At 40.2% G+C, this 14,469-nt stretch overlaps 1 protein-coding gene across 27 annotated transcripts; it reads right to left on the reverse strand.

The window, feature by feature from the left end:
• Positions 1-3,161: 3,161 nt before the first annotated feature.
• On the reverse strand, positions 3,162-8,888 carry LOC123188690 (uncharacterized). 27 transcript variants are annotated; one of them, XM_044600912.1, is made up of 9 exons: positions 8,404-8,888; positions 8,054-8,112; positions 7,903-7,964; positions 7,658-7,735; positions 7,450-7,489; positions 5,260-6,188; positions 4,856-4,945; positions 4,039-4,158; positions 3,162-3,459 (listed from the first exon to the last, which is right to left on the reverse strand). In XM_044600912.1, the coding sequence occupies exons 1-6, from the start codon at positions 8,458-8,460 to the stop codon at positions 6,182-6,184; spliced, it is 303 nt and encodes a 100-aa protein (XP_044456847.1). In that variant the 5' UTR covers positions 8,461-8,888; the 3' UTR covers positions 3,162-3,459; positions 4,039-4,158; positions 4,856-4,945; positions 5,260-6,181. The 27 variants fall into 27 exon arrangements, 16 of the variants coding, with proteins under 16 accessions (XP_044456847.1, XP_044456848.1, XP_044456849.1 ...); XM_044600913.1 differs by having other exon boundaries at positions 4,039-4,219; XM_044600914.1 differs by lacking the exon at positions 4,039-4,158.
• Between the last annotated feature and the right edge of the window lie 5,581 nt (positions 8,889-14,469).

Genomic DNA, 14,469 nt, shown 5'->3' on the forward strand with positions numbered 1-14,469 from the left:
GGAATACATACTCCCCCAAGCTTAGGCTTTTGGACTAAGTTGGTCTAAGGCCACTGGCCTGATGGATATCCAAAGTTGTAGTTGGGGTTGTACTGAGACGCATCAGCTACTGCCTGAAGGGTTGCAGCATGGAGGCGAGCAGCCTCCGTTGTTCTCTCATACTCGTTTGCCTCCTCTCTAGTTATAAAATATCGCCCATTTGCCTAAAAGTTAAAGAAAGCAAGGGCAGGAAGAGTAACAAGGACAATGCTTCGTCTATCAAAGATTAGTCGGTACTGGAGGATCAGCTCATTCCTCTTGAGAAACTGATATCGTACCATAGCCTCATAATCTAGAAAAGCAGGTGGCAACTCAATATCATACCCTCTAATAGGTACACCCAAATATTTAGCTAAACGAGTTGCATAAATCCCACCAAATAAATCTCCATCTTTAGCATTAAGATGTAACCTCCTAGCAATAATGGCTCCCAAGTTATAACGCTTATCGCCTAACACCGCACACTTGAGGCCATTAAGATCTGGACCACAAAGGTGGCAATGCTTGTGTTTACCGTTAATGCATCTACCTATAAAGACAACAAAGTAATGTATGGCAGGAAAGTGAATGCTCCCTACGGTTTCTTGCGTGATATTTCTAGTTTCTCCAACGGTGATGCTGTTAACCCACAAGTATAGGGGATCGCAACAGTTTTCGAGGGTAGAGTATTCAACCCAAATTTATTGATTCGACACAAGGGGAGCCAAAGAATATTCTCAAGTATTAGCAGTTGAGTTGTCAATTCAACCACACCTGGAAACTTAATATCTGCAGCAAAGTGTTTAGTAGCAAAGTAATATGATAGTAGTAGTGACAGTAGCAAAAGTAATATTTTTGGGTTTTGTAATGATTATAACAGTAGCAACGGAAAAGTAAATAAGCGAAGAACAATATATGAAAACCTCGTAGGCATTGGATTGATGATGGAGAATTATGTCGGATGCGATCGATCATGCAATAGTTATAACCTAGGGTGACACAGAACTAGCTCCAGTTCATTAATGTAATGTAGGCATGTATTCCAAATATAGTCATACGTGCTTATGGAAAAGAACTTGCATGACATATTTTGTCCTACCCTCTCGTGGCAGCAGGGTCCTAATGGAAACTAAGGGATATTAAGGCCTCCTTTTAATAGAGTACCAGACCAAAGCATTAACACATAGTGAATACATGAACTCCTCAAACTACGGTCATCACCGGGAGTGGTCCCGATTATTGTCACTTCGGGGTTGTCGGATCATAACACATAGTAGGTGACTATTGACTTGCAAGATAGGATCAAGAACTCTCATATATTAATGAAAAAATAATAGGTTCAGATCTGAAATCATGGCACTCAGGCCCTAGTGACAAGCATTAAGCATAGCAAAGTCATAGCAACATCAATCTTAGAACATAGTGGATACTAGGGATCAAACCCTAACAAAATTAACTCGATTACATGATAAATCTCATCCAACCCATCACCGTCCAGCAAGCCTATGATGGAATTACTCACACATGGCAGTGAGCATCATGAAATTGATGATGGAGGAAGGTTGATGATGATGATGATGGCGACGGATTCCCCTCTCTAGAGCCCCGAACGGACTCCAGATCAGCCCTCCCGAGAGAGTTTAGGGTTTGGCGGCGGCTCCGTATCTTGAAACGCGATGAATCCTTCTCTCTGATTTTTTCTCCCCGAACACGAATATATGGAGTTGGAGTTTAGGTCGGTCGAGCGTCAGGGGGCCCACGGGGCAGGGGGCGCGCCCAGGGGTAGGCGCGCCCCCACCCTCGTGGACAGGGTGTGGGCCCTCTGACGTGGATTCTTCTTCCAGTATTTTTATATACTAGTTGACCCGTTGCGCCAAATGGCGCAGAGACCTGCTGAAGACATGCTGTCGATGAAAATAGTTTCATGCTGCAAGAACCTTCAACTAAATCATGCTATTTTTCAAACATGTTTATTACGCTGTTAAATAATAATCTGGGAAAAGGGAAACTTTGCATAATATGAATATGTTCAGTTTGAAAATATGACCATTATGATGAGAGAGTAAAATTGGCATGGTTGTATTTTTTTAGCAAGTTTGAAAACATGGCATCTTTTTCCTGCAAAAAAAAGGAAAAACATAAGAAACTAAAAAAACATGTCTTTGTTGTGCATATACAGAGATATAGGGATTAGGAGGTATTATGATAGTCCATACCTGGAAAAAAAAAGGAAAAAGATAAGAAACCTAAGGAAAAAAAACATGTCTTTGTTGTGCACATACAGAGATATAGGGATCAGGAGGTATTAGGATAGCTCATATGTTATTTAGCCCAACCCACATAGAGCAATGCATGTGGACCGAGTTGAGTATGAAGCGGCAGGGGACGGATCCAGCGGAGAATGTCTATCCCCTTTCTTTCTTTCTCGGTTCCTCAGCTGGGTGACAGAGGCGGTTCCTCAGCCGCGGACTAGTGCGATTTCTTATCCGTTGCACCAAATGGTGCAGAGACCCGCTAAAGCCATGTTGTGGGTGAAAATAGTATCTTTTGCAAGGACATATTCAATACTCGTTGTAGAAAGCCCATATATTAAACCATACTCTTTTGAAAATGTGTATCACATTGTGAAATCCAAGTTTGAAAAAAAAGTGTATAACTGTTGCACCAAAAAATTATATTTCTATAACACTGCCCATCGCGCTAAATGGCACCGAGTCCCATTTAAAACCATGTACTTGCTAAAAATATTTGAATTTTTTCAATAACTGTATTTGAGCAAATACATACAGTAAGAACTTAGTAAAAGTTTAATTGATTGTCTGTTTAAGCTCACATAAAATGCAAGATGGAAACAACATAGCACAATTGTATCATGTGCACCAGCAGCCAAAATTAGTTAGCTAATAAACTGTCTGAAGGGAACCAACCATTTCAGAGTAGTTTATTCCACATCTCATTCTCCTCGAAAATGAGCCCAAGTGGCCATCAACGAAAATACAATTGTTTTGATACAACAATGGTAAGAGAAATGAGTAACCACCAAAGAAACAAAATGTTTAAATTAGTTTTTTCTAACCATGGAGGAGAGTTGCATGTGAACTTTATAAAAGAAGGCCAACATCAAGGAACATCATGTTGACATACTCATCCTGCTCTCCGTTCTTGTCATCAGTCCCGGCAATCAGCTCCTGACCAACACCTTAAGCAACAACCACGACAATGCCCCTTCTTCTTTATCCTTGCATATAAGGAACTCAATCAGGTCAAGAAAAAAGATATGAATCAACTCTCAAGATCAAGTGAGATGGGTGCCTTCCCTGTCTACTACCGCCAGGCTCAACACCAACTCCACATATCAAGCACATGTTGCCTTTCCACAACATGACAACACTCTTCAAAGCAACAAACAAAAAGATTGGGCCTACACTGACGCCTCATTACCTGAGAAGAATAAAAGAGGGAGCTCACCTTGATGAGTTGGAATCAGACGCACTCGTTGTAGATCGACCAATTGTAATTAAAACTAAAGATACGAGCACAGCAATTTCTATCGCAATTGCAAACTATTAAAGATGCCTTCAAGGGCCAAAAGAAAAAATGCATACAAACATGAATTGCCCAAAACAATTCTAAAATGCCAGACCACCATCATACAGGGCATATTTTCAGTATATCTTGACATTTCATATGATATGATAATTTATCGTATTTATGGAGAAAAAAACCAACCAGCAGTTCATCCAGAAAAAATGTGCTTGCCATAAGAGTGCTCCATAAAGAAGTAAAATATTATCTTATCAGACAAACAATTGAACATCTCTGGACCAAATATATGCTGGTGTAAAACAAAAACACATCAGGAGAAGCAATTACGATACAATGACAATATAAAGACGCATTTTGAAATATTTAACATCTGGTTGGGTAAGTAGCAGAACTCAATGTTTTGGATAAGTAAGGGACAGTCAGCCAACAGGCTACAGTATCGATAAATGCATAGAAGGACATAAAATATCTTACACTTTGAGCCGCATCCCCAAATCTTGTAGATAAGTGCAATACGATTTCCGAAGGTAAGTCTCTTTCTTTAAATCAATGCCATCCCTCTTAGACGGAGAATTCTCTTCTATTTCCTTTCTACTGAAATACCATGAAGCACTAAGTTTGCCAGCTTCCTTATTCTCGCTCTTTGTAATTTCTACTGAAATACCATGAAGCACTAAGTTTGCCAGCTTCCTTATTCTCGCTCTTTGTAATTTCGTAGGGGCTATTTTCTACAATTCTGTAAATTAATAGCTAGAGCGACATTTCACTACAACAACCAGTGGACAATGTATTTGACTAAAGTAGTACTAATATAGTGTCTCTATTGTATCTCAAGAATTAACTGGATGTTTGTACAAAAAATACTACTCATGAGCGTAACTTTAGCTCTAATTCTTAACCAACTTATCAATGATTATTCTAAAAACTGAAGTGACAAATCTTGTTATTGTACATATGAGATAGCTTAAGTCCAAAGACTACCTTAGGCAATGGCGTCTTTGGCATGTCATTGTCTAATGAAAGCGACATTTCTATAAGTTCTACTAACTCGTCACCAACTTCCTGAAGATTATTCCAAAACCCCAAAGCGAAGAGTTTTTTTACTGGAAATATGAGATAACTGGATGAAATACAAATATAGACTATCCTAGGTGGCAAAGTGTTTGGCATGTCGTCATGTAATGCTAGATGGCGCAACCCATTTATTTTAACTGGGTTATTTGCATATCAAGGTGTTTTATGTACAGCTATAGGTTTTATATAGCATTAAGTAGCACCGGGCACAACATACCTTAAACGCAGCAATGGCCGATCAACAGCAGGAACAAACCACACAGATACATGTTATTTCCTTGATCACAGTAGCTAACCTTCACATCACCTGCAAGAGAACCATTAAAATATGGGTCCAGAAATCAAACGGGTGGACGGTCTAAAGAAAGAAAAATACGCATGTAACTTTGCACAAGATATTGAATGAAAGATATGATAACATCAACCTACAAATACGGCTATGTATGGATTAACAACACTAACCACTATATGTTTGAGTGAAAAAACAAAACTGCAGTAATAAGATAAAAAAATGTTCTCAAGGTCACAGCAACACATATTTTAACCAACAAAGATCAACAAGAACCCGTATAGGAGAGCTACCTAGGCATGTCTCTGAAGCTGGTTGTATCTATAGCATACCTTTGGCAAGAAATTACTTGAGGACACATATCGCTGCTAACTCTGTCTTCCAGACCATTTTCACATCCTTGGAGCCCCATTCCCATACCATTACCCATCTCGACGGTAATTGGTGTATGACACGACCACAAAAACCTAAATCAACATCACCCAGAAGAATCATTTTTAGAACAAGTAGGAAAAGAATCACAAAGTGATCATCACCACCTTGGCCCTTGGGGAACCAATTTTAACATTATTACCTTTCATTGACATGTTTGAAACAACAACTAACCTGCATGTGCCTAGTAAATCTTAAAATAGAGGAAGGATACAACACATGATAGAAGTGAACCCAAATGGTCAAATACTTCAGATTCTGACACACAAGGGAGAATTCCCAACCTGCATCTTACTCAATTGCAAGCTAAAATCAATAGGGAAAGTAACAGAATATGGGACAAGTGTGACCTGAAAAACTAAATCCCGTATATGTTCCTCTAAATCCTGTATCATAGAACCATATACTGTCCTAAATCAAGTAACAGAATTATAATCTACCCAACAAATTTATAGGGAAAGTATCACCACTATAAGCATTCAAACTAATCATTACATGGTAAATAAAGACTACACAGAACTAAAAGAAAGACAAAAATATAAGTAAAATATATTCTGATCTCTGTTAGCTTTTGTTACCTCTATCGAGCACCTAATATAGAATCTGCATGATAAATAGGACACACCCTAGCATACTGAATATAACAATTGTTTGTCGATACATGTCACTATAAAGCCAAATAAGCTGCAACACTTGTAACTTCTTCTGTGCCTCTCAAACTCAAACCCTTTGTAGGAAACATACATCTTCCCTACAACTTGTGGTTACTGGAATCGAAATGCCTGAAGGAATCGCTGCTGCTACCAAGCACCAGTCCCACGCCTAGTCTCTGCACGAGACAAACCCATGAGCAACCGTTCAAACTATAACATCATGAAAGGAAAGTGGTGCATCAGCTAACACCAACCTTTCCTTCTTCTCACATATGGTAGGGACCTTAGTATGTTTACAGCAACCAAACCAGAAGCTTGCACTGGCTAGCTCTATGTATCCCTGTGTTATTGAGATCAACACGGTTGTTTTAAATAGCACAACAAAAGTCATTCTAGCATGAAAGTGAAAATAATAAATGTCCTATAAATGAGAACGCCACGCTTGTTATTTCACATACAGGTGCTAAAAAAGTTGTTCTAAGACACATGAGCAAACCAAATGTTTATAAGTTGATAAGTAGCAGCTGCAGTGGCCAGGAACATTTAAATATAGTACCATATGAAGGTACGACACATGAATACATCAGCTGCGGCTGTGTTCTTCATAAGCAATGCACGCATCAATAATGTACGAACCTAGGTCTAAAAAATCACAATGAAGAACCAATTTTATTTCAAAAAACGCATTACAAATAAGCATCACAAACAATTAACTTCAGAGCATCTTCTAAAAAAGCATAGAAATATCCATCTCCATCGCTCATCTATTTAGATTGACCATGCTGAATACAAACTTTTTTCTAGCAGTTGGTAATGATGCATTTACATATATATTGGCCAAAAGACCAATAATATATATCCATGACGACATAAATCCGGTGCTGGAGAAATTATTTATTTCAGAGCATAAAAATTCAATCGGAACCATTTAAATAGTAGGGCTATATACTAATATGAAAATGGATCCCACCTATGGATGTCATCTGATGCCAAGAATGAGAGGAAACTAACTAAGCCTGAATGCCACCCATATTGAAAATATCCATACTATGATTGGGAGGCCGATTGAACATTATACATCACATAATGTACTATGTATGTACATTAAATTCTTTGCCAACTGTATACATTTTGTTTAGACAGTACCCTCAAGTCTCGACTAATACAATATTACATTGCCTCTGCTCATTTTTCATAAAATGCCATGCCCATTGGCTTGTTCTTGTCGCTTGAAAATGCCATGCCCATTGGCTTGTTCTTGTCGCTTGCTTATAATCATCCTTTCTATGGTGCTCACTTTCGTTTTGCTCCTGCTTCTTTTTTGCTTTTACGAAAAAGATGGGAGAAGTCAAAGAAGGAAAGGTGTCTGCACGCGCCGATGAATCAGGGCCGAAGGGAGGAGGCGGCATGGGGAGAGAAAGAACGGGTGAATCTCACCTTGGTGTGTTGCCGTCGGATGTGCTCGCCGTCGCTCGACCTGTGCGCATAATCAGAACAAAGGTGAATCTATTCTGAACTCAAGGACACCAAAGTGTGACAAAATAAAGGGGAAGCACCAATCCTCCACAAGAAATGGTGCCGATAGGTAGAACATATTCCTTTTCATGTACTGTGGTGGAAGAATTGCAGAAGAAATCAGGCTCACCTATCTTGGAAGGGTCTGACTGCTCCAGGGACATCAAGTCACAATATCTCCAACCACTCATAACCAAAACAATATGCCCTGTCATCAGTTTCAGACTTCCAGTCACCGGAAACTGTATGGGCCAAAATTAATCTTCAGAGAACATAGGAAATACTAAATAAGCAAAAGGATAATCCCTGGAAATGCAATACATGTTGCAAAACAGCAAGATCATCTGTAAAAATATGAAAAAATACACATCTTACCCTTCTGCTTGCACTCGTCGACGGCCTGCTCCTTCTCCCTGTCATTGGCCGCCTCCCCTCTCCTGCAGCCACACCCCAGATCCAGAACATTAAAATGATCAGCAGACGAAGTACCATGATAGCACCCACATAAACGATAATACACGTGTACCTAGGAAATAGAGCAGCTAACCTTAACGAGAAGAAAAGAGATGCAACAGATCGTAGAACCTGTAAAACAAATGGGAACGATCTGGTCAGAGCACAACCATGGTACAGTACATAGAAGCAAAAGAACACTGCACAAATAAGAAGTTAGATTCTGGCACAAGAGAGGGATTTCATCGCCTCCAGCTTGAGCTTGCCTGCGGGCTGTCTTACATTGCGTCGGACTCAAAGGCAAGGTGAGGAGGCAGGGGAGGGGGAGCAAAAGGGATGGGAGGAGGACCTGCGAGGGCGACGACGTCGTCCTTGCCTGCCTTGTAGGAGAGGACGCTTCTAGAAACGCATGCTTGCACTCACCGAAGCTTGCTGTCGCCCAGCCGACGAGTCTTCCCCAACCTCTGACCCCGCCCACATCCGCCGCTCCTACAACCCATGCTGCTTCCGCCCGCAGCCGCCATGCCCTTCATGGCCTGCGGCCCTGCCCCCTCTTCCTCGGCCAGCTCTCATGGCTTCCATGGCGTCGTCGATCTGGGATGTCCGATGCATCATGGTCGTCATCGCGCCGTCCTCCTCGATCTATGGCGGCAACGAAGTGGAGACGAGCGGCACAAGAGGGGTCGCGTGGGGCGAGGAGGAGGAAGATAGGGAGAAGAGGAGGCGGCTGCGACAGGAGGAAGAGTGAGAAGAGAAGGGATGGTGGAGGAGGAGGAGGCGGAGCCCGGGCACGCTCGGGGTGGAGCACGGGAGGATGGAGGTGGCCGTGGGATTGGGGAAAGGGGTCTAGGGTTCCACGACCCACTCGAAGCACGCCGCGCGCGAGGAGAGGATTGGCCAAAATCCTTTCGCACCTGCGCGACGTTTCACCCAGCCGATAGATGCCAGAAACGAGCCCACCAGTCATACTCTAAAGAAACTTACCAACAGGTGAATATTAGATTTACCAAAGGTAAAGATCTGACGGCCTAGGCTTAGAACGAGGATGATCCGACGGTCGCAAATACATGACATCGAGGGATCACCGTGGGAGGGAGTTGGCTAGCTTCTGTTTTGTTTTAAATTCCAAAATAATCTTCGTTGATTTTCAGGTCATTCCGAGAACTTTTATTTCTGCACAAAAATAACACCATGGCAATTCTGCTGAAAACAGCGTCAGTCTGGTTTAGTTCCATTCAAATCATGCAAGTTAGAGTCCAAATTAAGGGCAAAAGTGTTTGGAAAAGTAGATACGACGAAGACGTATCAACTCCCCCAAGCTTAAACCCTTGCTTGTCCTCAAGCAATTCATTGATAAACTAAAAGTGATAAAGAAAAAAATTTACAAACTCTGTTTGCTCTTATTGTTGTAAATATGTAAAGCCAGCATTCAAGTTTTCAGCAAAGATTATGAACTAACCATATTCACAATAACATTTAGGTCTCATATTTACTCATATCAATGGCATAATCAGCTAGCAAGCAATAATAACAAATCTCGGATGACAACACTTTCTCAAAACAATCATGATATGATATAACAAGATGGTGTCTCGCTAGCCCTTTCTGTGACCGCAAAACATAAATGCAGAGCACCTTTAAAGATCAAGGACTGACTAGACATTGTAATTCATGGTAAAAGAGATCCAGTCACGGTCATACTCAATGTAAACTAACAGTAATGGATGCAAATGACAGCGGTGCTCTCCAACTGGTACTTTTTAATAAGAGGATGATGACTCAACATAAAAGTAAATGGATAAGCCCTTCGTATAGGGGAGCAGTGATTTGTAGAGGTGCCAGAGCTCGATTTTGAAATAGATATGAATAATATTTTAAGCGGTATAATTTCATTGTCAACATAACAATCGAGAGATCTCGATATCTTCCATGCTACATACATCATAGGCGGTTCCCAAGCAGAATGGTAAAGTTTATACTCCCCCACCACCAACAAGCATCAATCCATGGCTTTCCCTAAACAACGGGTGCCTCCAACTAACAACAATCCTGGGGGAGTTTTGTTTGCAATTATTTTGATTTGATTTGAGCATGGGACTGAGCATCCCGGTGACCAGCCATTTTCTCGTGAATAAGGAGCGGAGTCCACTCCTCTTGAGAATAACCCGCCTAGCATGGAGGATACATACAGCCCTAGTTGATACATGAACTATTCGAGCATATAAAACAGAATGTTTGTTTGAAGGTTTAGAGTTTGGCACATACAAGTTTACTTGGAACGATAGGTAGATACCGTATATAGGTAGGTATTATGGACTCATATGAAATAACTTTGGGGTTTATGAAATTGGATGCACAAGCGGTATTCCCACTTAGTACAAGTGAAGGCTAGAAAAAGACGGGGAAGCGACTAGCTAGAGAGCGACAACAGTCATGAACATGCATTAAAATTAATCAACACTGAATGCAAGCATGAGTAGGATATAATGCACCATGAACATAAATATCATAAAGGCTATGTTGATTTTGTTTCAACTACATGCGTGAACATGTGCCAAGTCAAGCCACTCGAATCGTTCAAAAGGGGATACCACCCTATCATACCACATCACAAACCGCTTTAATAGCATGTTGGCACGCAAGGTAAACCATTATAAACTCCTCGCTAATTAAGCATGGCATAAGCAACTACAATCTCTAATTTTCATTGCAAATATGTTTTTTTCATAATAGGCTGAATCAGGAACGACGAACTAATCATATTTACAAAAACAAGAGAGGTCGAGTTCATACCAGCTTTTCTCATCTCAATTAGTTCATCATATAATCATCATTATTGCCTTTCACTTGCACGATCGAATGGTATGGGTAATAATAATAATAATAGTGCACGTGCATTGGACTAAGTTGGAATCTGCAAGCATTCAATTCAAGAGAGAAGACAAGGTAATATGGGCTCTTTGTTAGATCAGCAATAATGCATATACGAGCCACTCAACATTTTAATCATGGTCTTCTCCTCTCGACCCCCAAAGAAAGAAAAGAAATAAAACTATTTACTCGGGAAAGCTCCCAACAAGTAAAAGAAGAACGAGATTTTTTTTTGGGTTTTCCTTTTAATTTCTACTACTACACGCATAGAAAATAAACTAGCTGAAAGCTACAGTTATTTTTTTGTTTTTTTTTCTTAAGGTTTTTCAAACACACAAGAAGAAAGCTTTAAAAGAAAATAAACTAGCATGGATGATACAATGAAAAAGTATGAGCACCGACAACTGGCATGAGTGTGTGAACATGAATGTAATGTCGGTGAGAAATACGTACTCCCTCAAGCTTAGGCTTTTGGCCTAAGTTGGTCTATGCCCATGGATCAAAGTTGTAGCTGGGGTCGTACTGAGATGTCGCGGCAATTGCCTAATGAGCTGCAGCTTGGAGGCGAGCTGCCTCCGCTCTCCTCTCGTACTCGGACGCCTCCTCCCTGGTTATAACATATCTCCCTTTTGCCTGAAAGTCAAAGAAAGTAGGAGCAGCGAGAGCGACGTGATAGGTGCATCGTCTGTCAAAGATTAGTCGGTACTGGAGGAACTGATTGTTCCTCTCAACAAACTAATGACGAACCATGGCATTATAATCTAAATAAGCAGGAGGCAACTCAATATCATCTCCACGAATGGGTATCTCAAGAAGACCAGCTAAATGGGTTGCATAAATTCCACCAAAGAAATCTCCATCAATACTATTATTATGCAACCTACGTGCAACAATGGCCCCCATGTTATATTGTCTATCTCCTAACACAGCAATCTTGAGAGCACTAAGATCAGGAACACACATGTGACATGCCTCATCCTTACCATTTATGCATCTACCTATGAAGAGAGCAAAATAATGTATGGCAGAAAAATGAATACTCCCTATGGTAGCTTGTGTGATTTCCCTAGATTCCCCCACAGTTATACTAGCAAAAAAGTCTTTATATTCAGATTTGCGAGGTTCACTAACATTATCCCACTGTGGGAGTTTACAAGCAGTGTTAAAATCTTCTAGGTCCATGGTATAAGATTTATCATAAAGACCAAACAGGACAGTTCGAGAATTGTGTGATGATGATAATTTAAACCTTCTCACGAATGAATCCGTTAAGTAGAGGTACTGACGGCACTTATCTGCCACGAAGCTCTCAAGATCAGCATTACGCACATATGCGTCAAATTCATCCTTGATTCCTGCTCGAACCATGAAGTCTTCTAACGGCCATTCACAAGGCCACATTTGAGAATCTCTTGGTAGTTCATTGTCCGGCTCGCATATTGCGGGCCTGGGTCCTTGCTTCCTTGAGGAACCACCTTGGTACATTTTCCTAAACATATTTCTTCCTCTGAAAAATTTCTGAAATTTTTAGTAACTCAAAAATAAAAGTGAACCAAACTCAATAAAATTGATAGCAACTACTCCTACAAGTGTCTAGAGGCTATATCATGCATTTAAACTACTTTTGACCATATAAATTTGACATGCAAGCTTAAGAACAGGATCACCTAAGCAGCAAAAATTTGCAATAAATAAAGCACTAGAACAAAAATTAATTGGACCATTGGAGGAGTCACATACCAAAGAACAATCCCCCAAAGCAGTTTTGTGAATGGAGCTTTGAGCAAGTAGATCAAAAATGGCAGCAAGATGAGCAAGAACTCGGGTTTGAGCTGGTTAGTGATTATTTTTTGGAGGCAGAAGGAGTGTGTGGTGGCTGGAATAAGTGGAGGGGACCCACGTGGGGTCCACGAGGCAGGGGGCACGCCTAGGGGGGTGGGCACGCCCTCCACCCTCGTGGGCACGTGGCTGCTCCCCCTGCTGTGTTCTCAGTGCCAGATATTCTCAAATATTCTAGAAAAAATCATATTTAAATTTCAGGGCATTTGGAGATTTTCAGAATATTTTTTATTGCATGGATAATTCAGAAAACAGACCGAATAATACTATTTTTGCTTTATTTAATATAAATAATAGAAAGTAAAAAGAGGGTACAGAAAATTGTGTTTTCTAAATTCACATGCTCATCAAAAGGAATCCACTAACAAGATTGATCATGTCTTGTTAACAAACTCATTTCGAATAACATGCAACCGGAGAATTTTTGAATAAGACTAGGTTACTCAACAGGAATATGCACATCCCCAACAATAAGAATATCATATTTCTTCTTGACAGTAGGAAGAGAAATTTAAAACCTCCAATAGTGATCGTTGAAAATTTTCCAATAGAATTGATACTGTGGACTTGAGGTTGTTTCATCGGAAAGTGTACCGTATGCTCATTACCATTAACATGAAAAGTGACATTGCCTTTGGTGCGATCAATAACAACCCGTGCAGTATTCAAAAAGGGTCTTCCAAGAATAATAGACATACTACGTCCTCGGGAATATCAAGAATAACAAAGTCTGTTAAAATAGTAACGTTCACAACCACAACAGGCACGTCCTCATAAATACCGACAGGTATAGCAGTTGATTTGTCAGCCATTTGCAAAGATATTTCTGTAGGTGTCAACTTATTCAAATAAAGTCTACGATATAAAGAGAGAGGCATAACACTAACACCGGCTCCAAGATCACACAAAGCAGTTTTAACATAGTTTCTTTTAATGGAGCATGGTATGTTGGTACTCCTGGATCTCCAAGTTTCTTTGGTATTCCACCCTTAAAAGTGTAATTAGCAAGCATGGTGGAAATTTCAGCTTCTGGTATCTTTCTTTTATTAGTAACAATTTCTTTCATGTACTTGGCATAAGGGTTCATTTTAAGCATATCAGTCAAACGCATACGCAAAAATATAGGTCTAATCATTTCAGCAAAGCGCTCAAAATCCTCATCACCATTTTTCTTGGATGGTTTAGGAGGAAAAGGCATGGGTTTCTGAACCCATGGTTCTCTTTCTTTACCGTGCTTCCTAGCAACAAAGTCTCTCTTATCACAATGTTGATTCTTTGATTGTAGGTTATCAAGATCAATAGCAGGTTCAATCTCTACATCATTGTCATTGCTAGGATGAGCATCAACGTGAACATCATCATTAATATTATCACTAGGTTCATGTTCATTACCAGATTGTGTTTCGACATCAGAAATAGAAATATCATTGGGATTCTCAGGTGTGTCAACAATAGGTTCACTAGAAGCATGCAAAGTCCTATCATTTTTCTTTTTCTTCCTATTAGAAGAACTAGGTGCATCAATATTAATTCTCTGAGAATCTTGCTCAATTCTCTTAGGATGGCCCTCAGGATACAAAGGTTCCTGAGTCATTTTACCACCTCTAGTCATAACTCTAATAGCATTATCATTCTTCTTATTATTTAATTCATTGAGCAAATCATTCTGAGCTTTAAGTACTTGTTCTACTTGAGTGGTAACCATAGAAGCATATTTACTAATAAGTTTAAGTTCACCTTTAACATTAGCCATATAATCACCCAAGTGTTCAAGCATAT

Source organism: Triticum aestivum, chromosome 2A, assembly GCF_018294505.1.
Source record: "Triticum aestivum cultivar Chinese Spring chromosome 2A, IWGSC CS RefSeq v2.1, whole genome shotgun sequence".
NCBI classification, from domain to species: domain Eukaryota; kingdom Viridiplantae; phylum Streptophyta; class Magnoliopsida; order Poales; family Poaceae; genus Triticum; species Triticum aestivum.

Coding starts and splice junctions, on each gene's coding strand:
- LOC123188690 (XM_044600902.1), bottom strand. CDS start 8,460: ATGTGGGCGGGGTCAGAGGTTGGGGAAGACTCGTCGGCTGGGCGACAG. Junction 8,113..8,403: donor CTGGGCGACAGCAAGCTTCG/GTGAGTGCAAGC, acceptor TTTGTTTTACAG/GTTCTACGATCTGTTGCATC. Junction 7,736..7,902: donor CGACGAGTGCAAGCAGAAGG/GTAAGATGTGTA, acceptor AACTGATGACAG/GGCATATTGTTTTGGTTATG.